We start from the raw sequence: 24,467 nt of genomic DNA, 5'->3' as shown, positions 1-24,467 counted from the left end.
GATTCATAAGGTTGAATCGCTTTGTTTTGTTTTAACGTTGTAAGCCTCCCGGGGTCGAGATGGTGGCAAATAAATTTAATATAAACAAACAAACAAAACAAAACACCCCTCCCAGGGAGAGGATAATCGATTAAAGACAGAAGGAAATTTGTGCTACCCGAAGCAGAAAAACTAGATTCTGTAATGCTTTGTTCCAAAGAGTATCAACCTTGTTAACTCCCAAGGAACTTTTTCCCCCTAAGTATTCAAAATGGACTGACTGACTGACTGACTGACTGACTGACTGACTGTCTGTCTGTCTGTCTGTCTGTCTGTCTATCTATCTATCTATCTATCTACCTACCTACCTACCTACCTACCCATCCATCCTCTATCTTATCTACGATATCTATCTCTCCATCCATCATCTACCTTTGTATCTATCTATCTATCTATCTATCTATCTATCTATCTATCTATCTATCTATCTATCTACGGTATCTATCTACGGTATCTATCTACGGTATCTATCTATCTATCTATCTATCTATCTATCTATCTATCTACGATATCTATCTATGGTATCTATCTACGGTATCTATCTATCTATCATCTATATATCTATCATCTATCCATCATCTCTATCCATCTATTATCTATCTATCCATCCATCAATTATCTATCTATCTATCTATCTATCTATCTATCTATCTATCTACCCATCATCTATCTATCCATCCATCCTCTATCTTATCTATGATATCGATCTCTCCATCCATCATCTACCTTTGTATGTATCTATCTATCTATCTATCTATCTATCTATCTATCTATCTATCTATCTATCTATCTATCTATCTACGGTATCTATCTATCTATCTATCTATCTATCATCTATCTATCTATCTATCTATCTATCTATCTATCTATCTATCTATCTATCTATCTACGATATCTATCTATGGTATCTATCTACGGTATCTATCATCTATAATATCTATCATCTATCCATCATCTCTATCCATCTATTATCTATCTATCCATCCATCAATTATCTATCTATCTATCTATCTATCTATCTATCTATCTATCTATCTATCTAATCATCTATCCATCCCTTATCTATCCATCCCTTATCTATCTCTATCCATCCATCCATCCATCCATCCATCGTATCTATCTATCTATGATATCTATCTATCTATCTATCTATCTATCTATCTATCTATCTATCTATCTATCCATCCATCCATCCATCCATCCATCCATCCATCCATCCATCCATTCATATATGTGTATGCCTGCCAACCACATTTAACACTGTTCTTTATTTTATCATCTTCCATTGAGATCCGTTGGCCAAGGAAGAACGTCCAGTTTTTCTCCAGATATAAAATTCTCTCATTCTGTGTGTGTGTGTGTGTGTGTGTGTGTGTGTGTTTATTTATTTTCTTTTGAGAATGGGCATCAGAATTTCTTTCTCTAATGCATGGCGGTGTGTTCACAAAACAAAATGACAATAAAGATTATGTTACGTTACGTTATCTTATCATCTTTTCTTTTTGAGGGGGAGAGAAATTTAAAAAACAAAGATTCACAGCGGCATAAAGCACACCACTGTGTCCCTGGGGTTTTTTTTGGGGGGGGGGGAAGGGCAAGGGGGCCAATCACAGCTCAAAACCCACCTGCCAACCACGGTCTAAGTTCACTTACGTCTAAGTTCGTTTATGACAGACATCGGCTTGATGACGGTGCCGGAATTGGATAGAGCTTGGTTGATGTGTCCTTGCATGGTGCACATCATGCAAAATCCTTGTTCGTGACCTGCACGCAAAAGGGGAAAGCAAAAAAGAGACATGTATCCCATATATTTCCAACGCAGGCTTTCCTTTTTTTTAACAGTTGGGAAGGAACGATAAAGCACACTCACAGGTTTTGGAGTGTTCGTAGGAGAGCATGTAGTTGGCGAGGGGAGGGGTGTATGTCAGACACTGCAGAGCAGAGTTCAGAAAACAGGTGTTGCCGAGGTTTTGGAGACCAGCTCCAACCCGATGCATCTTTTGCCATTTCAAGCAAATCTTCTCTGCCGGAAAAAGGACCTTCTGGGGTGCCGCAATCCCATCACCAATAACTGTCAGAAATTAAGAGATCAGGAAATAATTATGATTAGGGGGGGATGTTTAATAGAACAGAATAACAGAGCTGAATTAGATTACAGATTAGCAGAGTTGGAGGGACCTTATAGGTCATCTAGTCCAACCCCCGCCCAAGTAGGAGAGTCAACACAATTTCTGACAGATGGCAGTCCAGTCTCTTCTTGAAAGCCTCCAGGGATGAAGCTCCCACAACTTCCGAAGGGAACTTCTGTTCCATGGTTTGAATGTTCTCGCTGTCAGAAAATTCCTCCTTATTTCCAGGTTGAATCTCTCCTTGGTCAGTCTCCATCCATTATTCCTTGTCTGGCCTTCAGGTGCTTTGGAAAATAGTTTGACCCCCTGCTCTCTGTGGCAGCCCCTCAAATAATGGAAGGCTGCTATCCGGTCTCCCCTGGTCCTTCTCTTCACTAGACTAGCCATGCCCGGTTCCTGCAACCGTTCACCGTACGTTTTAGCTTCCTAATGATCCTGGTTGCTCTACTCTGCACTTTTTCCAGAATTTCAACCTCTTTTTTATTGTGTGGTGACCAAAACTGGATGCAGGACTCTTGGCTGTGTTGGAAGGGGCCTTGGAGGTCTTCATTTCAGACAAATTTAGTTGTCCAATCTCTTCTTTAACACCAGCCGTAAGTCACTTTTTTTTTCTGTGCCATTGTAACTTCAAATGGTCACTAAATGGATGGCTATAAATTGAGGATGACCTGTACTTTTTAAAAGTGTTTTTTTGGTTTGCCTCGATAAACACGATTGGATGTTATTATATTTTTTGTAGGAAAGAAAAAGAACAGAGGATCGCCCAAGCCAGCACTTGCAAATAACTAGTGTAGGAATAATATAATAATTTAAAAGATAATATTTGTAGCTCAGGATTTAAATGAGGTTCTTAACAGTGACGTTACCTAGTCTGCTAGAAAAGAACTAAGCTCAGGGAGCACCAATGACCCAAAGTCCTTCCCCTCCTCCTCCTCCACAAACCCCCTTTTAGTGCTGATGATGTTACGTAGTGTGGTAGTGAAATGTCTGCAAGAAAACAACCAGGCTCAGAGACCACCAAGGACCCCACAGTCCTTCCCCTTCTCCTCCTCTCCACAAAGTCTACTCCCGTCTAGTACTGATGATGTTACCTAGTTTGGTAATCAAATGTCCGCAAGAAAAGAATGAAACTCAGAAATTGCCAAGGATCCCAGAGTCCCTCCCTGTTCTGACCCCCCTTCTCTGTCAGGAACGAAAGCCAAAAGCAAAGGTAAATAAGAATGAACGAGAATGTTGACTCCTGCAACCAGGGCGTGGCACAAACAGTCTCTTTTATACTCAGGAGAGGATCTTAATCAGCATCAGCTAAGCACAATCATCTCCTACAATTACGCAGTTGTTCCTTCCGTCGAGTAGCCCTTCGCCTGCGTGCATCCTGAAACAACTCTCAAATGTTTTCCTTAACATTCCCTTTGATCCAATGCTCTGCCGCCACCTGGTGGCCAACCAGTTTCTCCCCGCCCTGCTCGGAGTCGACACCCTGTCCAGGGTCCTCCACCTCCTCCAAGGCCGACTCATAAGACCCCTCGCTGTTGGAGTCTGGCGGCAGCTCCAACGGCTCCTGCCGGGCCACAACACTCCCCTTCTCCACAAACCCCCTTCTAGCACTGATGCTGTTATCTAATGTGGTAATGAAATGTCTGTAAGAAAAGAACCAAGCTCAGAGACCACGAAGGACCCCACTGTCCTTCCCCTTCTAATCCTCCACCTCCCTCCCCTCTTCCTCTTCTCCCCAAACCATGCCCTCTGCTAGCACTGATGATGTTACCTAGTTTGGTAATGAAATGCCCGCAGGGAAAGAACCAAGCTCAGAGAGCCTCCCAGGGAGTCTTTATATAACAATTTTAAAAAAGGTTTCTCTGTGCTTTTAAATGCGGTCTCATCACTCACCCAGCTCTTTGGCAGAAGGCTTGCATTTATCTGGTCCCGATGTACTGGAATACACCGCGGCTCCTGGCACGGGTTCCAACGAGATCTTGTGCTTCGGAGCCTCTAACGAAGAAGAGACAGCGACCCATCCTGTAGACCCTGAGTCCATGTCACCGGAAGCTGGTGCCACAGAGTTGAAAGGTTGCTTCTCAGAAGCAGAGGCCTTGGAGGACTCGGTCGTCTTGTCAACTATTGTCATGGTTCATCTCTGGAGAAGAGAAGAGACACGAAAAAAAGAGTCTTGAATGTGCGACAGAAGGAACAAATGTTGCAGACTTCGGAGAAATAGGTAAAGGTTCCCCTCGCACATATGTGCTAGTCGTTCCCGATTCTAGGGGGCGGTGCTCATCTCCGTTTCAAAGCCCAAGAGCCAGCGCTGTCAGAAGACGTCTCCGTAGTCATGTGGCCGGCATGACTCAATGCCAAAATCGCACGGAACGCTGTTACCGTCCCAACAAAGATGGTTCCTATTTTTATGCTTGCATTTTTTATGTGCTTTCGAACTGCTAGGTTGACGGAAGCTGGGACAAGTGACGGGAGCTCACTCCGTTACGCAGTGCTAGGGATTCTAACCGCCAAACTGCCGACCTTTCTGATCGACAAGCTCGGCGTCTTAGCCTCTGAGCCACCACGCCCCACTCAGAGAAATACAACAGAATGAAAGTGGGGGAAGGATTTGGTTCATTTAAAAGAGAAGGTGAACGCAATCTCTTTTCCTCCACATCAGGGTGTCCAACCTTGGCAACTCTTAAGATTTGGGGTGGGGGTCTTCAAACTCCCAGAATTCCCCACCCGGGGCCCCCCTGAGGTTTGACTGCGACAAACTAAGTGGAGTGCTGCTAACAAAGAATGATCATTAATAGGACACAAGGCCTTCCAACTATTATTCTCTATTCTTTTGTTTTCAGTATTCAGGCTACTGAGAGTCTTCTAATAGTTTGGAAAGAGCAACAGGCATTAAAAAAACCAAAAACTTATGACAACTATATTTTAGTGATGGCTAACCTTTTTGTTGTCGTGTGTCGAAAGCTCCCCTACCCATAATGCAATGTGCGCCCCCGTGAGCCTTGCCTCCTGCGCATGTGTGCGCAACCTCCCCCCGCATGTGTGCGCGACTCCCGTATCCCTTTTTGGGCCTAGTAGACCTAGCTGCAGCTCCTGGAACCAAAAACGGGCCATGGGGGGAATGGGCCACACCTCCCCCCTGCTTCCCCTGTCCCCGCGCATGCGCAAGCAACCCCCTTCTCCCTCCATAGGCGTGCACATCTCCCGCGTGCGCCCCGAACCCTGAACATGTGCGGCACCGACCCAAAAACCAGCTGGCTGGCCAGCGGGAGGCGCATACAGATGATCAGTGGAGCTCAGCTAGGGCAATAGCTTGCCTGCCCGCTGAGAGGGGTCGGCGTGCCACCTGTGCCATAAGTTTGCCACCACCAGTCTCATGACTATGGAGTAGCATTAGTTCCTCCAACAACTCAGTGTTGTTGATTTTAAAATAGCGTTACTTTTTTATTAAAAGAAGTAAACAAAAATCCCCCAAATGACTTCCAATTAGATATTACAAACACAACTGTGGGTGTTTGTATTACTTGCAACTTAGTAACCTCAGTAAAATAACATCAAAAACACAGTTAAACCCTCGTGATTTTACACTCAATCCAGACTTACAACTAGAAGGAAGACCAAAATATCAGTCAAAAACTCTCGCTAGTGACTGGCTGTAAATTTTAAGCCTCCCTTTATGACCCTGTAAAAAACAGTCACCAAAGGATTCTTAAACCACCACACAATCCTCAAGGCAAATCCTTTCCCTTAAAACGAGCGTGGGGTTATGGGTTGTTTGGCCAGAAAGCACCCCAAAAACACAGTAAATCGTGGTTGCAGGATGCTGCAACTAGTCGCAAATGCTCATCCTTTTATCCGTGGCAGACTTACAACAAGGATAGATGTCCTTGTTGTGTCCCTAGAAGGCCTGAGGACACTTTTCAAAAATGGTGACGAAGCTCCACTTGGCTCCCAGCGATGAGAGAAACGTGGATTGCACCAAGACAAATCTTCACTGTCCTCTTCACACACACACAGACACCAAACCCGATCGAGGTGTGCTTATTTTTCGCTGCGGCAGGAGAGTGAGTAAGGGGAGAGGAAGGCGAGCAGCCTGCCAGAGGGACTCCCCGGTTTAAGTGACTTAGTAACGTCAATAAAATAACATTAAAGACACAGTTAAACCCTCGTCCTTTTATACTCAATCCAGACTAACAAGTAGAAGGAAGAGTAAAAATATCACTCAAAACCTCTTTGCCACTGACTGGGCTTTAAATATTAAGCCTGTCTTTGTGACTCTGTGCAACCAGAGGATTGTTAAACAACCACACAATCCCCAAAGCAAATCCTTTCCCTTAAAACGAGCATGGGGTTGTGGGTTGTTTGGCCAGAAAGCACCCCCAAAACATAGTAAATCGTGGTTGCAGGATGCTGCAACTAGTCGCAAATGCTCATCCTTTTATCCGTGGCAGACTTACAACAAGGATAGATGTCCTTGTTGTGTCCCTAGAAGGCCTGAGGACACTTTTCAAAAATGGTGACGAAGCTCCGCTTGGCTCCCAGCGATGAGAGAAACGTGGATTGCACCAAGACAAATCTTCACTGTCCTCTTCACACACACACAGACACCAAACCCGATCGAGGTGTGCTTATTTTTCGCTGCGGCAGGAGAGTGAGTAAGGGGAGAGGAAGGCGAGCAGCCTGCCAGAGGGACTCCCCGGTTTAAGTGACTTAGTAATGTCAATAAAATAACATTAAAGACACAGTTAAACCCTCGTCCTTTTATACTCAATCCAGACTAACAAGTAGAAGGAAGAGTAAAAATATCACTCAACCTCTTTGCCACTGACTGGGCTTTAAATATTAAGCCTGTCTTTGTGACCCTGTGCAACGCAGTCACCAGAGGATTGTTAAACAACCACACAATCCCCAAGGCAAATCCTTTCCCTTAAATGGGCGTGGAGGGGGGGGAGGGGGTTGTGCCAGAAATCACCCCCAAAACATCAGGAACCGCAACCGGTCGTACAAGCGAGCCGGGCGCCAGTAATGTGATTGCGCGACCGCAGCAGAAAAACAGTGGTCCTAATTTTGAGGATGGCTCAGGAGTAGCTTTAAAAAAAAATCTGTTGAAACCTCCAATGGTTGTTAAATGACTGTTTGTTTTTTAACCCAAGGACTAGCTGTAATATTTAACCGGGTTCCCCAGAGAGGCGGATGTCGTATCTATGAAACCGGAAGGTTCAGTGGCCGCTAGAGGAAATTAAACCGATCTATTCAACGTCCAGCGAAAGGCAGGCCACCATGTTTTACTGGTCAACCTAATATTCTGTCGGTTTACCCAACAACAGCCCAGCCCCCGCTCAGAACTCACAAGCACACCTAAGTCGCTTGAAGGGCAGGGGAATCAACGGATGCCATAACTAACTGCCTTTGGGAACCGTACGGGCAGCCGTCTCGACTTAACGACCGCCACGTGAGCCCCCAAATTTCCGTGGCTGAGAAAAATTGGTTTAAGTGTGTTTTTCCCACGTTTCAACTTGCCGGGTTTGTTAAGCAAACCGCGGCCGTTGCGAAAGGAGTTAACATGGTCGTTAAGTGAATCCTGGCTGAGCTCCCTGTTGTTAAGGGAAGTCTGCCCCATTTCACAATCTTTCTCGCCACCGTTGAGAAGTGAATTTGGTTTCCCCGTTGGCTTTGCTTGTCGGAGAGTCGCAAAAGGGGATTTTAAGTGACCTCGGGTCACAACGACAGCCAAGCGCCCGAATTTCAATCACATGACCCTGATGATGCGTAAATCACTCCCTTCGTTGCCATTGTAACTTTGGGCAATCCCTAAGTGAACTGTTGTTAAATCGAGGACTACATGTAACTAGACGGTCGTATAAATCAGGGGTCACCAACCTTTCGGACCTCAGGGACCACTAAATTCATAATTTAAAATCTCGTGGGTGACTAATAGGATCTGCCTAATGACTGGCTGGGTGGGCTTGGCCAGGTGGTCATAGAGCCGAGGTGGCGCAGTGGGTAGAGTGCAGTACTGCAGGCCACTTCAGCTGACTGCTATCTGCAGTTCAGCAGTTCAAATCTCACCGGCTCAGGGTTGACTCAGCCTTCCATCCTTCCGAGGTGGGTAAAATGAGGACCAAGATTGTGGGGGCGATATGCTGACTCTGTAAACCGCTTAGAGAGGGCTGAAAGTCCTATAAAGCGGTATATAAGTCTAACTGCTATTGCTATGTGACTGGGCGGGCGTGGCCAACTCGAAGTCACTCACGTCAAGGGGCGCCTCGCTGGCCTCTACTCGTCCCTCCCCTCCCCAGCCACTCATCACCTGCCTGTCCGGGCTCCTTAGGGCCCCAACAGGAAGCAGTTGCTGGAGCTAAGCAGCCACCAGGAGAAAGAGTTGGCAAAACAGCTCAGTTCAAATTGGATCTGGCCGAGAAGGAGGCTCAGCAGACGCTCCTCACTGAGGACTAGGAGCATGGGCTTTTCAAGCAGAGGGAGTGCAAGGCCAGGGACCAGTGCCTGGAGGCTCAGTGGGTTGGGATGGTCAGCCAGTTCCAAGCCATGACGCAGTCCCACTGGAACGAGGCCCTCTGGCTCTTCGCCACCAGCAGCGTTTCCCTCCAAAGCCCCCCAAAAAGGAGGCTGAAGCAGACCCCAAGTCAGAATTTCTGCCCCCCTCTGACCCGCACAAAAAGACCCTGAAGGGGGAGACTCTCTGCAGTAACACAAACGTTCATTGCACGCATTCGTATTTAGTGCAATATAAAAAAATGCAAATAAGTTTTTTCTGCGGACCACCCACATTTTCTCACGGACCACCAGTTGATGACCGCTGATATAAATTGGTTAAATAGGTAAATATTGGTGCTTCTGCCTAAAGAAGGCACCCTGGTTATGCCTCAGAAGGACCCTGACCCACAAAAGCTAAAATAGACTGTGTAAAATAACCCACTTTCAAAGAGCTGCAATTTTTAAAACCAAAGAACAGCAGCAAAACCAACTTGTAGAAGCTTGCTTGTATAAGAATTTCCCCCTTTCCCTCCCCCAATTGGGATGGGGAGGTAATTAAGGGTTACTCATTGTTTTAAAGCCTACTTATTAATATTTAAGCTTTTAGAGTAGACCCCGGGGCTGGAAAAAAAAGGAAAGGAGGCTGGAATGGAATTAGTTTTTTTTATAATAATTCAATTCCATGAAAGTGAACTGATTGCTGTCAGATTACTAGTAAACTTCATGGGGGAAGTGAGAATTTGTTTTAGGTTGTAACCAAGCTTTTAAGCTGTGAGTATCCAACCTTGGCAACTTTTAAGGCTTATGGACTTCAACTCCCAGAATTCCCCAGCCAGCCACTGACTGAGGAATTCTGAGAGTTGAAGTCCACAAATCTTAAAAGTTGCCAAGTTTGGACAGTCGTTTTAAGCCGTTGCAATATGGAGGCTCTAGAAAGAGTGCAGAGAAGAGCAACAAAGAGGATTAGGGGACTGGAGGCTAAAACCTATGAAGAACGGTTGCAAGAACTGGGTATGTCTAGTTTAATGAAAAGGAGGACTAGGGGAGACATGATAGCAGTCTTCCAATATCTCAGGGGTTACCACAAAGAAGAGGGAGTCAAACTATTCTCCAAAGCACTTCAGGGTAGGACAAGAAGCAATGGGTGGAAACTAATCAAGGAGAGAAGCAACCTAGAACTAAGGAGAAATTTCCTGACAGTGAGAACAATTCATCAGTGGAACAGAAGTTGCCTCCAGAAGTTGTGAATGCTCCAACACTGGAAGTTTTTAAGACGTTGGGGAACCATTTGTCTGAAGTGGTGTAGAGTTTCCTGCCTAAGCAGGGGGTTGGACTAGAAGACCTCCAAGGTCCCTTCCAACTCTGTTATTCTATTCTTATTTCAATACGGATGATAATTTTCCGAAATTAATCTCTTTGCAGCTGCAAGGAGAAGGGAATCCTGGCTTGGGAGCAGAAGACCTCCCTTCGATGCAGAAATCTGAGATTCTCCAGGTCAAGCTGGGGAAAAAAACTCCAGAATTTTGCAGTCGAAATTCTTTGTCTCCAAAGACATCCTTTTTGATCACCTTCAAAATCCAGGTTAGAAGGACCAGTAAAAAGTAATTCTTACTGGGAAATCAGGAAAAAACTGTTGGAAGTCCTGACAGCCTCCCGAGGGTCAAGGGATAAAAGGCCTGTGGTTCGACTTAAGAATGGATGAAGAGCGGGAGTGTTTTTTACACAGGAGTAAGATCAAATAAAGTAACGTTTAACAGCTCTCCTTGCTCCAAAAAAAAAAACAAAAAACCCGCACGTTCTCGGAAATCCTTATTAAGTCGCATTTCCTTCACGGAATTATAAGGCTCTCAAATTACCAAAATTGCACAATCAGAGAACAAAAATCCGACTGAGAATGGAGCCCCTGCACCGACATGCTGAAGGATTTACTCATTTCCTGAGTGAAGCTGTTTGCTCTTCATCCGAACAGCAATGAAAGCACATCTCAAGGGGGAATGCTCCTTTTCCCCATTAACTAGGAAAGGTACAATGTACAAAAGAAAGAAGCAAATTAGGACATGAGGGTGGAAGTTTCAACTGCTACTCTCAAAACAGCGCTGTAGGGCACTGCACACCAGAACGACTACACAAGGACAGTCCCCCCCCCCCCACAAAAGCCATCGCTCTGCTAAACAACTAATTCCCACAACACTGTCAAACTATTCACTAAGGCTGCATTACTATTATTCTTCTCATTCTTCCTAGTACCTATCTCTTCCCACTTACGACTATGACACGTTGCTTGTATCTTTACAATGCTCATTAGTAAACTACGACTATCATTAAGTGTTGTATCTTATGATTCTTGATGAATGTATTCTATTTTATTTTTCTTTATGTACACTGAGAGCAGTTGCACCAAAGACAAATTCGTTGTGTGTCCAATCACACACTTGGCCAATAAAGAATTCTATTCTATTCTATTCTATTCCATGCTATTCTACCTTACCCTACCCTATCCTATCCTATTCCGTATTCTATTTTATTCCATTCCATGCTATTCCACCTTACCTTACCCTACCCTACCCCATATTCTATTCTATTCTATTCCATGCTATTCTACCTTACCCTACCCTATCCTATTCCGTATTCTATTCTATACCATTATATTCCATTCCATGCTATGCTATTCTACCTTACCCTACCCTATTCCGTATTCTATTCCATTCCATGCTATTCCACCTTACCCTACGCTACCCCATATTCTATTCTATTCCATTCCATGCTATTCTACCTTACCCTACGCTACCCCATATTCTATTCTATTCTATTCCACTCCATGCTATTCTACCTTACCCTACCCTACCCCATATTCTATTCTATTCCATGCTACGTTATTCTATCTTACCTACCCTACCCCATATTCTATTCTATTCCATTCCATGTTATTCTACCTTACCTTACCCTACCCCATATTCTATTCTATTCCATGCTATTCTACCTTACCCTTCCCTATTCCGTATTCTATTCTATTCTATTCCATTCCATGCTACGTTATTCTACCTTACCTACCCTACCCCATATTCTATTCTATTCTATTCCATTCCATGCTATTCTACCTTACCCTACCCTATTCCGTATTCTATTTTATTCTACTCTACTCTGATGTACAAAAGAGCCCATTACCGAAATACTGGTTGAGAACTCACTTGCAAGTCATCTAGGAAATTTGTTTACAGAAACACACACACACACACAAACCCAAAACAGCAGCAAAGAAGGCAAGAAGCCAACATTCGTTTGGAGGAGAATTAAACTCCAGGCAAGGCACATCATTTCCAGAGGTGCCTGGAGCAAATCTAGCAAAATCTAGAAAATTGTCGACTGCTGAAATAATCTGCCTGAGGACAACACACAATGCGGATTCAGACTTTAAATACAGGTAGTGCTGGATTTACAATGATCCATTTAGTGACCGTTTGAAGTTACAACCAGACTGAAAAAAGTGACTTGTGACTTGTTTTCCATACTTAAGACCGTGGTGACTCGTACTTGTGACAATGAGAGTGCCCCTGGGTCAAGTGATCACCTTCTGAAAAGCAAAGTCAATGGGGCAGCCTGATTCACTTAACAACCGTGTTACCAACTTAACAATGGCAGAGATTCACTTAACAACCGTGGTAGGAAATGGGGCAAAACTCAACTCAACGACTATGTTGCTTAACAACAGAAAAATCGGGGTTCAGTTGTGGCCGTTAAGTCGAGGACTACCTGTCCACTGGGACTCTCCTGTAAGAAAGAAGGGTTCGAAACATGACTTCGATGATTAAAACACAAAAGGAAAAGGGCAGAATGTGAAAATTGAACCTTAAGCTACAGCCTACGACAGGGGTCGGCAACCTTAAACACTCAAAGAGCCACAAAGGTCCTAACCGGAAGCCCCCCATTCAATTCTGATATTGACCGGAAGTCCGGTTCCCCCACCATAGAATCTCCTCCTAGTGTGGCGTCCTTTTTCCTCTGCTCACTGGAAGTCCGGTTCCCCTACCATAGAGTCTCCTCCTAGTGCGCCATCCTTTGTCCTCTGCTGACTGGAAGTCCGGTTCCCTTACCATAGAGTCTCCTCCTAGTGCGGCGTCTTTTTTCCTCTACTTGTCCTAACCGAAAATCCTATCAATTGTGGAGCGGACTGGAAAACCTGGCCCTTGCCATGATGGCAAACCTGTGGCACGCAGAGCCCTTTCTGTAGGCATATGCACCGTCACCAGCTGCTCTTCTGGTTTCTGGTGCCTGCTGGTCTTCACTGGTGCCTGAGCACCGGAAAACGGCTGGAAAACAGCCCCCAAAACATAGGAAAAACAGGCTGTTTTCAGGATGTTTTTTAGGCTGTTTTTCTCTTCTGTTTGCTGGAAATTAGCTTCCTTATGAAAAAGACTTGGAAGAAAAACTGGAAAAAAGTTATCCAATAGCCCTTTACCATTCCCCTTTTCAGGAATGCTCAGACTTTAAAAGGACTTGTGAGGTTAAATGTTCCTGCCTGGTGCTTCATGTATGATCGTGAAGTGGGAACCAAAATAATAATAATAATACACATATGTAGGGCCAACTCAAGGACACAGTGGCTCAGTGGCTAAGACGCTGAACTTGTCTATCAGAAAGGTCGGCAGTTCGAATCCCTAGTGCCGCGAAACGGAGTGAGCTCCCGTGACTTGTCCCAGCTTCTGCCAGCCTAGCAGTTCGAAAGCATGTAAAAAATGCAAGTAGAAAAATAGGAACCACCTTTGGTGGGAAGGGAACAGCCTTCCGTGCATTGAGACATGCCGGCCACATGACCACGGAGACGTCTTTGGACAGCGCTGGCTCTTCAGCTTTGAAACGGAGATGAGCACCGCCTCCTAGAGTCGGGAACGATTAGCACATAACGTGCGAGGGGAACCTTTACCTTTAGGGCAACTCAAGGCTTCCTGGCATCCTTTGTCCACACTGACTCATAGCACCATCTCCCGCTGATGGCCAGCAAAGATGTACATTTTTAGGATCATTTGGCATAATCCCTAAGCTCGGCTGCTCTCAGCCTTAGCCCAAAGCCAGCCCTGCAGGTATGTTTCCCCCATACCACAACTGTGTGAGAACCGAGAAGCAGAAACAGAAGATACGCTTCAAACATCACACCTATCCTTTTCTTAAAAAAAAAAAACCTCATGGTTTCCTCAATAGGTCCCTACTAACCCGAATCACAAGTTTTTACTAAGTTGTAAAACAGCTACGGGCAAAATCAGCGAATCCCCCCAGGCCCCCAAATCTTACAGCGTTTGCAAAGTCGAACCATTTTTTGCACAATGTGATTTTTTGACGTTTTGTGTGGTGTGTTCTTAAGTTTCTTTCTTTTTTTTTTTAAAGGGTTTGGAGTGGTTGTGGATTTTTCTTCAGGGCAACCACCACTAAAACCTCTCCTGTTCTGGGTCAGTTTGGAGGGGTTTGAAAGGGGAATGGGTGGTCATGGCTTCCTTTTCAAAACTTCTCCATTCCTGTTTGCATCCTTAAACACAGCCCGTCCCAAGCTTAACATTTTCAGTCGCCTCTTATGTGGGGATGGCGCCTTCTTGAACTCTCCAGAAAGTTTAAACGTCGTCCTGCAGCTTCTCAAAAAGATCCCCACGGACCATGGTTTATTTTGTAAACCAGGGGTAGTCAACCTTTTTATACCTACCGCCCACTTTTGTATCTCTGTTAGTAGTAAAATTTCCTAACCGCCCACCGGTTCCACAGTAATGGTGATTTATAAAGTAGGGAAGTAACTTTACTATATAAAATTTTATAAAAACACCTATCCTCCGCGAGCTGCACTGGCTACCTGTCGATCTCCGGGTACGCTTCAAGGTGCTACTTGTCACCCATAAAGCCCTTCATGGTAGTGGATCTGGGTACTTGAGAGACCGCCTACTGCCAATCACCTCCACTCGACCTATTAGATCCCATAGATTAGGCCTCCTCCGAGTCCCATCTGCCGGTCAATGTCGACTGGCAACCACGCGGAGGAGAGCCTTCTCGGTGGCAGCTCCGACCCTATGGAACGATCTCCCCATGGAGATTCGTACCCTCACCACCCTCCAGACCTTCCGCACAGCCCTCAAAATCTGGCTATCCCGTCAGGCCTGGGGCTAAAGACTGTAACCCACCCGAATGGTATGAATGTTGTGTTTTTTAATGACGTACTGTCCTACGTGTTAAATGTTTGTTTTCCCCTCCCCTTTTCGAGTTGTAAGCCGCCCTGAGTCCCCCCAGGGAAAAGGGCGGCATATAAATAAACTTCTCAAATCAAATCAAAATTTATAAAGCAGAGTTACAGCAAACCCCCCACCGCCCACCATGAAAGCTGGAACGCCCACTAGTGGGCGGTAGGGACCAGGTTGACCACCACTGTTGTAAACTATAATGGCCTGGCTGATAAGCTGGTGAATTAAACCCAAGCCAAACACATGAGAGTTTAGGACAATATACAGGTAGTTTGACTCCATTGGACTCTTGATTATAGGCAGACAAGTACATGTAATCCTTGATTTGTGACCACAATGGAGCCCCATATTTTTGTTGTTAAGTGAGACATTTGTTAATTGAGTCGTCCCCATTTTTATGACCTTTCTTGCAAAGTTCATGTAACAAAGTCTCCCTTAGCAACAGAAAGGAGGGAAAGGAAATGAGAGAAAGAGAGAGAGAGAGAGAAAGAAAGAAAGAAAGAAAGGGAGGGAGGGAAGGAGGGATGCTTCTACCAAGTAAGCAACCTACAAGATCCCTCTGCAAACAAGACCTTTTGTCTGAAGTATTGTAGGGTTTCCTGCCTAGACAGGGGGTTGGACTAGAAGACCTCCAAGGTCCCTTCCAACTCTGCTATTGTATTGTATTGTAAAATACATTAGATCTCTAATCAGAAACCTAGAATTGTTTTAGGGACCGAGATGTGGATAAATGTGAACTTCTAGCAAAAAAAAAAAAAAAAAAACAACACCTCCCACTTACTCCAATTCTATTTTTAAGTAAAACAAGCCCAGGGTTCTCCACTTTTGATTCTAACCTGTTTCATTTTTAAGTGCTTCTAATTCTTTTCCCTCCTCCAGCTTTGATCCGTAGCCTGAACACTTCCAACTGAACAGGCGCTTTTTGACAACTAAGTTAACTGGTTCTCTTAACGGATCTGATCTCTGTTGGGATTGCCTTTCTTTCTTTCTTTCTTTCTTTCTTTCTTTCTTTCTTTCTTTCTTTCCTTTCTTTCTCTCTCTCTCTCACTTCCTTTCCCTCCTGCACTTCACTTGCAACAAATATTTTGTGTGTTTTGAGGGCGCTTTTGAGGTAGATTTACGGTCACAGTTTCATAGTTAGGAGGAATCATTTACGCCAACAGAGGCTAACATTTCTATAAAGCTGCTCAAAGAAGTAATCAATCTAGAATGAAAGCAAGCAGACCATCTATAAAAAGTCAATTTCCTTTAGTCCTGGAAGTTACGGAAGCATCTGACCGGCACTTCCTTTGAGGCACGAATCCTATGTGGGAAGGAAAAACTATAATCCCCATCCCGTTCTCAGTTACAGGTAGTCCTCGACTTATAACCGTTCACTTAATGACCATTCTTTCAGTTACGGCACTGAAAGGAGCGACACGACTGTCCTTTAAACTTACAACCAGTTGCAGCGTCCCATGATAAAAATTCAGATGCTTCCGTGATAAAAATTCAGATGCTTCCGTGATACAAATTCAGATGCTTCCGTGATAAAAAATTCAGATGCTTGGCAACGGGCTCACACTTATGATGGTTGGCAGCATCCGCGTGGTCTCACGATCAAAATTCGCCCCCTTGGCAATCGATTCACAGTTATGACGGTTGCAGTATCCTGGGGGGGGGGGGAGGGTTTCACGTGATTCCCCTTCCGACAAGCAAAACGAAGGCATATTCACTTAACCCCCGTGTGACTTAACTTGACAACTTCAGCGATCCACTTAAGAATAGAATAACAAGAGTTGGAAGGGACCTTGGAGGTCTTCTAGTCCAACCCCCTGCTTAGGCAGGAAACACTTAACAACCGTGACAGGAAAGGTCGTAAAATTGGGGCGGGGGGGGGGCGGGGAGAGAATTCGCTTAATAAATGTCTCGCTTAGCAACGGGAATTTTCGTTATAAGTCAAGGACGATCTGTACATTATAGCGGCACCTCGGGTCCCGAACGGCTCGGACGATGAACAATTGGGGTGCTCACCCCAAAATCTGCTAAATGTTTCATTCACGTCATGAACACATCCTCGGGTGCTGAATAAACACAGCCATGGCGATTTCCCATTTTGTGCCATTTTGTGTGTGTGTGTGTCTGTGCGCGCGTGCATGCGCAGTTTGTCTTGCTTCTGGTCACAACCAAATCGGGTGCCAACCAAAGTCCTGGAACGGATTGTGGTCAGCGCCCGAAGTCCCACTGTACCTTGGTTATATTACCAAGTATTTGACTTGGTATATTCATATATTGGTATATTACAAAAAAGATAGAAAAGAGAAAAAGAAAGATTGAGAGGCAGGGAGGGAGATAGAAATAAGGAGAGAAAGAGAGAGAGAGGAAGAGGGAGAAAGAAAGAGGGAGAGAGAGAGAGAGAGAGAGAGAGAAAGATGGAGAGAAAGAGGGAAAGAGAAAGGAGAGAAAGAGAGAAAGAAAGATTGAGAGGGAGGGAGGGAGATAGATATGAGAGAAAGAGAGGGAGAGAAAGAGAGAGAGAGAAAGAAAGAAAGAAAGAAAGAGGGAGGGAAAGAGGGAGAGAAAGATAGAAAGATGGAGAGAGGGAAAGAGAAAGATAGAAAGGAAAGAGGGAGAGAAAGAAAGATCGAGGGAGAAAAATAGAAATAAGGAGAGAAAGATAGAGAGGGAGAAAGAGAAGATAGAAAGAGAGAGAACGAAAGATAGGGAGGAAGAAAGAAAGAGGGAGAGAAAGTTAGAAAGAGAGAGTGTGGGAGAGAAATATAGAACAAGGGAGAGAAAGGGGGAAAGAAAGTTAGAAAGAGGGAGAGAAAGATAGAAAGGGAGAGAAAGAGTATTTGACTTGGTATATTCATATATTGGTATATTACCAATTATCACCGTGTCAGAGCTGCGTTAAAGGAAAAAGCCATTTCATCTCTACACATCACTCAGCAAAAGTCCATGCAGGAGAAAGATTCGCCACCCTTGTCCGAATCTGGTGGCATCTGCTGCAACACTCCACGAATAGGAAAAGAGAGAAACAGGGGAGTTTATCTCGGGCCTGAGATGCCACAGAGAATGGGCAGCCCCGGCCTGGCTTAATTTCCATCCCCACCACTCCCAGGCGCAGCGGGCAGGAAAGAAAAGACAAGACGGGCCTGTAAAGGAATCACTCTTGGTGTGAGAGGCAGTGGCCATGGCAACCAAGCGTGGAAGAAACACACCAATGACACAAGTGACTTTAAAAGTCACCCCTTTCAGCGGGCCAAGGGAGGAATGTGGACGGGGCAAGGAAAAGGAGGCAAAAATGGCGGTAAGTAATGCCAAGGGAAAGTTCAGGCAGGCTGGAAGGGGAGAGAGAGAAAGAGAGGGAGGGAGGGAGGGAGGGAGGGAGGGAGGAAAAGAAAGAAGACAGGCTGCTGACAAACTAAAGGAGAAGCAGGATTCATTTGCTCAAAATCGTGACCCGTCAAAACCGCGCTCGACTAAAACGCACCCGATTAAACCGCGTCGCTGACGTCATCAACAGGGCGACAACAGCCAGCGCGGAGAAAGAAGGGCGCTTTAAATAGCGCTTTGAAAGCAAGCCGATTCAACTTAAGGTAAGAGTTAGGTTTAGAGTTAGCTTTAGGGTTAGGTTTAGGGTTAGGTTAAGGGTTAGGATTAGGTTTAGGGTTAGGTTTAGGGTTAGCTTAAGGGTTAGGTTTAGGTTTAGGGTTAGCTTTAGGGTTAGGTTAAGGGTTAGGTTAAGGGTTAGGGTTGGCTTTAGGGTTAGGGTTAGGTTAAGGGTTAGGATTAGGTTTAGGTTAAGGGTTAGGGTTAGGTTAAGGGTTAGGGTTAGGTTAAGGGTTAGGATTAGGTTTAGGGTTAGGTTTAGGTTTAGGTTAAGGGTTAGGTTTAGGGGGGTTAGGTTTAGGTTTAGGTGTTAATTTTAGGTTTAGGGTTTACAGCGTGCTTCTGTCTCCGCACTGTTGTCGCCCTGTTGATGACATCAGCGACACGGTTTAGTCGGGCGCGGTTTAGTTGAGCGCGGTTTTGTGGTGGAACCGCTCAAAATAGGGGTGACTCAAAAAGAGGGAGCAATGAAAGATACAGTGTGAGCATTCAAGGGAAACCTGCAGAGGTAGGAGACGAAACAATTCAGAAGTGCTCAAACAAAGGAGGACAAGGGAGGGGAAGAGGAGGAGAGAGAAAGATAGAAAGAGAGAGAAAGATGGAGAGAGGGAGGGATGCTTCTACCGGTACCCAACAAGCAACCCACAAGCTCTCTTTGCAAACAAGGTCTCTCTTTTGATTGACTGTTTTCACACTTACAGGATCCCCCAGGGTCCCGCCATCAAAATTTGGGTGCTTGGCAATTGGTCCATAGCTCACATTTATGGCAGTTCTCCAGGGGTCATGTGATCCTTTTGCAACTTTCTGACAAGTCAAGGGGGAAGCTAGTTTCACTTAACAATCGCAGTGATTCATTCAACAACCATGGCAGGAAAGGTTGTAAAATGGGGCAAAACTCACTTAACTCACTTAACAAAGTCTCCCTTAGCAACAGGGATGGAAGGAGGGAGAGGAAGAGGGAGGGAGGGAGGGAGGGAGGGGAAAAAGGGAGGGATGCTTCTACCAACCAAGCAACTCACAAGTCTTCTTTGCAAACCAGATCCCTCTCTGCCTACAAGATCTCTCTTTACAAGATCCCCCTTTGCAGACCAGATCCCTGTGCCAACAAGATCCCTCCCTGCAAACAAGATCCCTTTTTGCAAATAAAACCACTGTTCAAACAAGTTCCCTCTTTGCCAACAAGATCTCTCCCTGCAAACAAGATCATTCCCTTCAAACAAGATTCCTTTGCCAATAAAATCTCTGCCAAAAAGATCCTTCCCTGCAAACAAGACCCATGTGTACAAATCAGATCCCTCTTTGCCAACAAGATCCCTCCCTGTAAACAAGATCTTTCTCTGCAAACAAGACCCCTGTGCTAACCAGATCCCTCTTTGCCAACAAGATCCCTCCCTGTAAACAAGATCCTTCTCTGCAAACCAGACCCCTGTGTGTAAACCAGATCCCTCTTTGCCAACAAGATCCCTCTATGCCTACAAGATCCTTCTCTGCAAACCAGACCCCTGTGTGCAAACCAGATCCCTCTTTGCCAACCAGACCCCTCCCTGTAAACAAGATCCTTCTCTGCAGATCCCTCTTTGCCAACAATATCCCTCTCTGCAAACCAGACCCCTGTGTGCAAACCAGATCCCTCTTTGCCAACAAGATCCCTTCCTGTAAGCAAGATCCTTCTCTGCAAACAAGACCCTGTGTGCAAAACAGATCCCTCCTGCAAACCAGATCTTTCTCTGTAAACAAGACCCGTGTGCAAACCAGATTCCCCCTTTGCCAACAAGATCCTTCTCTGCAAACAAGACCCCTGTGTGCAAACCAGATCCTTCTTTGCCAACAAGATCCCTCCCTGTAAGCAAGATCCTTCTCTGCAAACAAGACCGCGGTGTGCAAACCAGATCCCTCCCTGCAAACCAGATCCTTCTCTGTAAACAAGTCCCGTGTGCAAACCAGATCCCTCTTTGCCAACAAGACCCTTCTCTGCAAACCAGACCCCTGCGTGCAAAGCAGATCCCTCCCTGCCAACCTTTGTGCCCCCACGTGCAGACTCCGCCGACCCCGCAGCCCAGGATGGAGGCACCCGGGGCGGCCTCCTTCTCCAGGAAAAGGCCCCGGGGACGGGGGGGGGGGGCGGCCTTCCAAGGAGCTGGCCGGGCGAAGAGCTCCCACCGGCGGGCAGAAAGGCGGCCGCGGCACCGGGAGAGGCAAACCTTCAGCCCCACCCCCCAAATCCGCCATCCAGGTGCGCTCATTGTTCGCCGCTGCAGGTAAGTCTCGGGGGGGCGGGGGGGAAGAAGCAAGGTCAGCGGGGGACCAAGAGGGGCCTCCGATCTCCCTCCCCCGGCAGGAGGGTCTCCCCTGCAAAGCCCATCATCCCCTGCAGGCCGGGGAGGTGGGGGGAGAGGGGAGACCCCCCCCCAGGAGGGAGCCCGCCAAATCAAGGCGGGAGGGGAGGGGAAGCGCGGAGAGCCCCCTCCCCGAAGAGCCCCCACCCCCAGCCCTGCAGGAGGAGGAGGGGAGCCCCCCCGCGCGCGGCCGTCCGCCCCCCCCCCGCGTGCACGCCCCCCACCCTCCCGCAGGAGGGGCTCCCGAATGCCCCCCCCGCCCGCGTGGGGAGGAGGCGGCGTGGGCGGGGCCTGGGAGGGCGGGGGGCGCTCCCGCCTCAGCAGGGGGGCGGGCCGGGGCAGGCCGGAGCTGAGGAGGCCGCCGGCGGCGGCCTAGCCTGCTTTTCCCGCCCGGCTGTCCTCGCCTCTCTCCCCGCCCGCCTTTCCCGCCGCTGGAGTTTACCTGGCTCGGCGCTGCCGGGTCGCTCTTGGCCTCAGCCCGCCCGCTCGCCTGCCCGCCCGCTCCGCCTCCGCCTCTTGCTTCGCCCGTGTCGGGGAACAATGACGTCCCCCGCTCCGCCCGGCCTCCTCGCATCCGGGCCTCCGCGGCCGGCGCGGCTCTGTGGGTCACACGGGGATCACGGGCGCCCGCTAGCCCGCCGTCGGGCGCCAGGGGGCGCTGCCGGGGCGCGCGCGCAGGCGCCGGGGAGGGGCCGCCGAGGGGAGGGGCCCAGCTGGCGCTCGGGAGGGAAAGAGAGCGAGGGAGAGAGAGAGGGAAAGATGGAGCGAGAAAAAGATAGAAAGGAGAGAAAGAAAGATTGAGAGGCAGGGAGGGAGATAGAAATAAAGAGAGGGAGAGAGAAAGAGAGAGGGAGAGAGAGAGAAAGAGAGAGAGAAAGAGGGAAAGACAGAGAAAGGAGAGAGAGAGAGAAAGATTGAGAGGGAGGGAGGGAGATAGAAATAAGGAGAGAAAGATAGAGTGAGGGAGAGAGAAAGAAAGAGGGAGGGAAAGGGAGGGAGGGAGAAAGATAGAAAGATGGAGAGAGGGAAAGAGAGAGAGAGAAAGATAGAAAGGAAAGAGGGAGAGAAAGAAAGATCGAGGGAGAAAGATAGAAATGAGAGAAAGATAGAGGGAGAAAGGGAAGATAGAATAGAGAACGAAAGATAGGGAGGGAGGAAGAAAGATAGAAAGAGGGAGAGAAAGTTAGAAAGCGAGGGGAGGGAGAGAAAGTTAGAAAGCGAGGGGAGGGAGAGAAAGATAGAACAAGGGAGAGAAAGGGGGAGAGAAAGTTAGGAGGGAGAGAAAGAAAGGGAGAGAAAGGAAAAGAGATACAGCAAGAAAGAAGGAGAAGAGAGAAAGAGAGGGAGAAAAAGATAGAAAGAGGGAAAGAAAGAGAGTGTGAAAGACAGAGAGAGAAAGATAAGAGAAAAATCGTGTCCTAATGAGCACTACCAACTCATAGGAGCTTATCAAAATGGTGCCGACACCCCATGTTTCCTACTTATCTTTTAAAAAAATGACTTCCTGCTGAATTAGCACTACAGATCATCCCTAGTTTTATGTCTCCTGCACAAATCTCTCTGCTCTTGGGAAGAAAAAAAGATGATAAGAGATGTATGAATGTAGAACAGCGCTGGTTAATTTCACAAAAATTCAGATTTTCCTTTAATAGCAGGCCTTCATTTTTGAAATCTGTTGGGTTTTGACAGGAGATTGGAAAATCCTCTAGAAAGTTCGTAGGAATTACAATGAGTGAAGAGATCAAAGTGAACAGGAGCCTCTATTGTAAATTTTTGTTACAGTTCATGAAAAAACAGAAGGCTTCGCTACAGTATAATGTCCAATTACCAGGAAGATGTGATTTAATTAATCACCTCTCTGTTTGCTGAGTTTCTGAACTGCATATTCCCCTGGGAAATGGATGGCCCCATTAGCTTGACACAGATGCGTAAAATATGGCTTTTTTAAAAAATAAAAAAGACGTCCTATTGAATACTCATACAAATTAAAAGGCATATTTTCTACCAGGTCCAAAAAAGAACATTGTGGATGAAATTCAACAAAAACCAGTCTTGCTGAGCTTTTAATGGGATTAATGCTACATAGTTTTATCACGTAAGGTTCCCCATCCCCATTTAAATAAAATAATTGATCTGAATGCTATGTTAGCAGCGGGAATGCATTTATTATTTCGGTGAAATGCAAATGATAAAGTTAGTTGTTCCCATTCATATTCATTTCTGACACAAGCATGCTTTTAAAAACGTCTCCAGATAGATGTTTGTTCCTATGCATCCTTCACTTGCAGGAAAGGGCTTTAGACTTAACTTGCAGAATTGAACCCAAAATTTCCGTTGCTAAGTGAGGCCCCATTTATGACCATTCTTGTCAATGTTGTTAAGTGAATCCCTGCAGTTGTTACGTTAGTATATGTTATGTCAGTCGTTTTGAAATGAATCTGGTTTCCCCATTGACTTTGCTTGTCGCAAAAGGGGATCATGTGATTATGGGGCACTGCAATTGTCATAAATATGAGCCACTTGCCACATGTCTGAATGTTGATCACGTGACCACGGGGATGCTCCAATAGTCGTAAGTGTGAAAACGGTCATAAGTCAGGTTTTTTTCCAGTGCTGTTTTAACTTCGAATGGTCATTAACAAACTGCTGTAAGTCAAGGACTGCCTAATATTCTCCAAAAGAAGAGAATCAATCAATCAAAACAGAATAGAGCTGGAAGGGACCTTGGAGGTCTTCTAGTCCAGCCCCCTGTTCAAGCAGGCGATCCTGTACAATTTCAGACCGGTGATTGTCCAGTCTCTTTTTAAAAGCCCCCAGTGACGAAGCTGAACCCACCAGTCATCACAAATTTTATAATAACCCTAATTATTCTCAAGTCAACAAATAAAATTAGTTTAAAATAGTCCCCAGTTGGAATCCTGAGGGCATGGATTAGGGAAGGTGGGGGGGGGGGCAGGCTGCCCAATGGAAGGGGTTGGGCAGCCTGCCCCCCCCCTTCCCTAATCCATGCCCTCAGGATTCCAACTGGGGATTATGGGCAGTGTAGTGGCAGCCTGGCGTGCAAGCTAGATGGAAAGGCCTCGATGGGTGGATGAAAATGCCCCATCCAGCCTGGGCATCTTCAATCAATCATCATCGATCAATCGGAATAGAGCTAGAAGAGACCATGGAGGTCTTCTAGTCCATCCCCTCTAGTGTCCAGTGTCTACTTAAAAGCCCCCCCAGTGATGAAACTGTGTGTGTGAGACCAACCATAGCCGTCACAAATTTTGTAATGACCCTAATTATGATCAAATCAAGTCAATAATAATAGTAATAATAGTAATGCTAGTAATAATACATGTATTTATTATTTATTTATTAGTAGTATTAATTGGTATTTGTGACACATTTTTAAATGTTCAGTTGACTTGAGGTTCATGTTTAATGAATAAAATAATAAATAATAACAACAATAATAAATAATAAACAACTGTGTGTGTGACCAACTATAGTCCTCACAAATTTGAAAATAACCCTATTATGATCAAGTCAATATTAATAGTAATAATAGTAATAATACATGTATTTTTATTTATTATTTATTATTGGTGTTAATTGGTATTTGTGACACATTTTTAAATGTTCAGTGGACTTGAGGTTCATGTTTAATGAATAAAATAATA

The 24,467-nt window shown here is 45.9% G+C and overlaps 1 protein-coding gene across 2 annotated transcripts in view; it reads right to left on the bottom strand.

Annotated features, from left to right (window-relative positions):
* USP42 (ubiquitin specific peptidase 42) overlaps positions 1–21,314 on the bottom strand; it is a 41,770-nt gene extending 20,456 nt beyond the window's left edge. For both annotated transcript variants that reach the window (XM_032231203.1, XM_032231204.1), the window contains exons 1-4: positions 21,245–21,314; positions 4,059–4,305; positions 1,910–2,110; positions 1,693–1,803 (exon numbers count right to left, since the gene is read on the bottom strand). In XM_032231203.1, the coding sequence (XP_032087094.1) occupies positions 1,693–1,803; positions 1,910–2,110; positions 4,059–4,296 (550 nt within the window). In that variant the 5' untranslated portion in view covers positions 4,297–4,305; positions 21,245–21,314. The remainder of the gene's footprint in view (positions 1–1,692; positions 1,804–1,909; positions 2,111–4,058; positions 4,306–21,244) is intronic.
* Between the last annotated feature and the right edge of the window lie 3,153 nt (positions 21,315–24,467).

This window comes from Thamnophis elegans, chromosome 14, assembly GCF_009769535.1.
Source record: "Thamnophis elegans isolate rThaEle1 chromosome 14, rThaEle1.pri, whole genome shotgun sequence".
NCBI classification, from domain to species: domain Eukaryota; kingdom Metazoa; phylum Chordata; class Lepidosauria; order Squamata; family Colubridae; genus Thamnophis; species Thamnophis elegans.
Note: the sequence above shows the minus strand (reverse complement) of the source record. Positions and strands in the feature narration are given on the sequence as shown.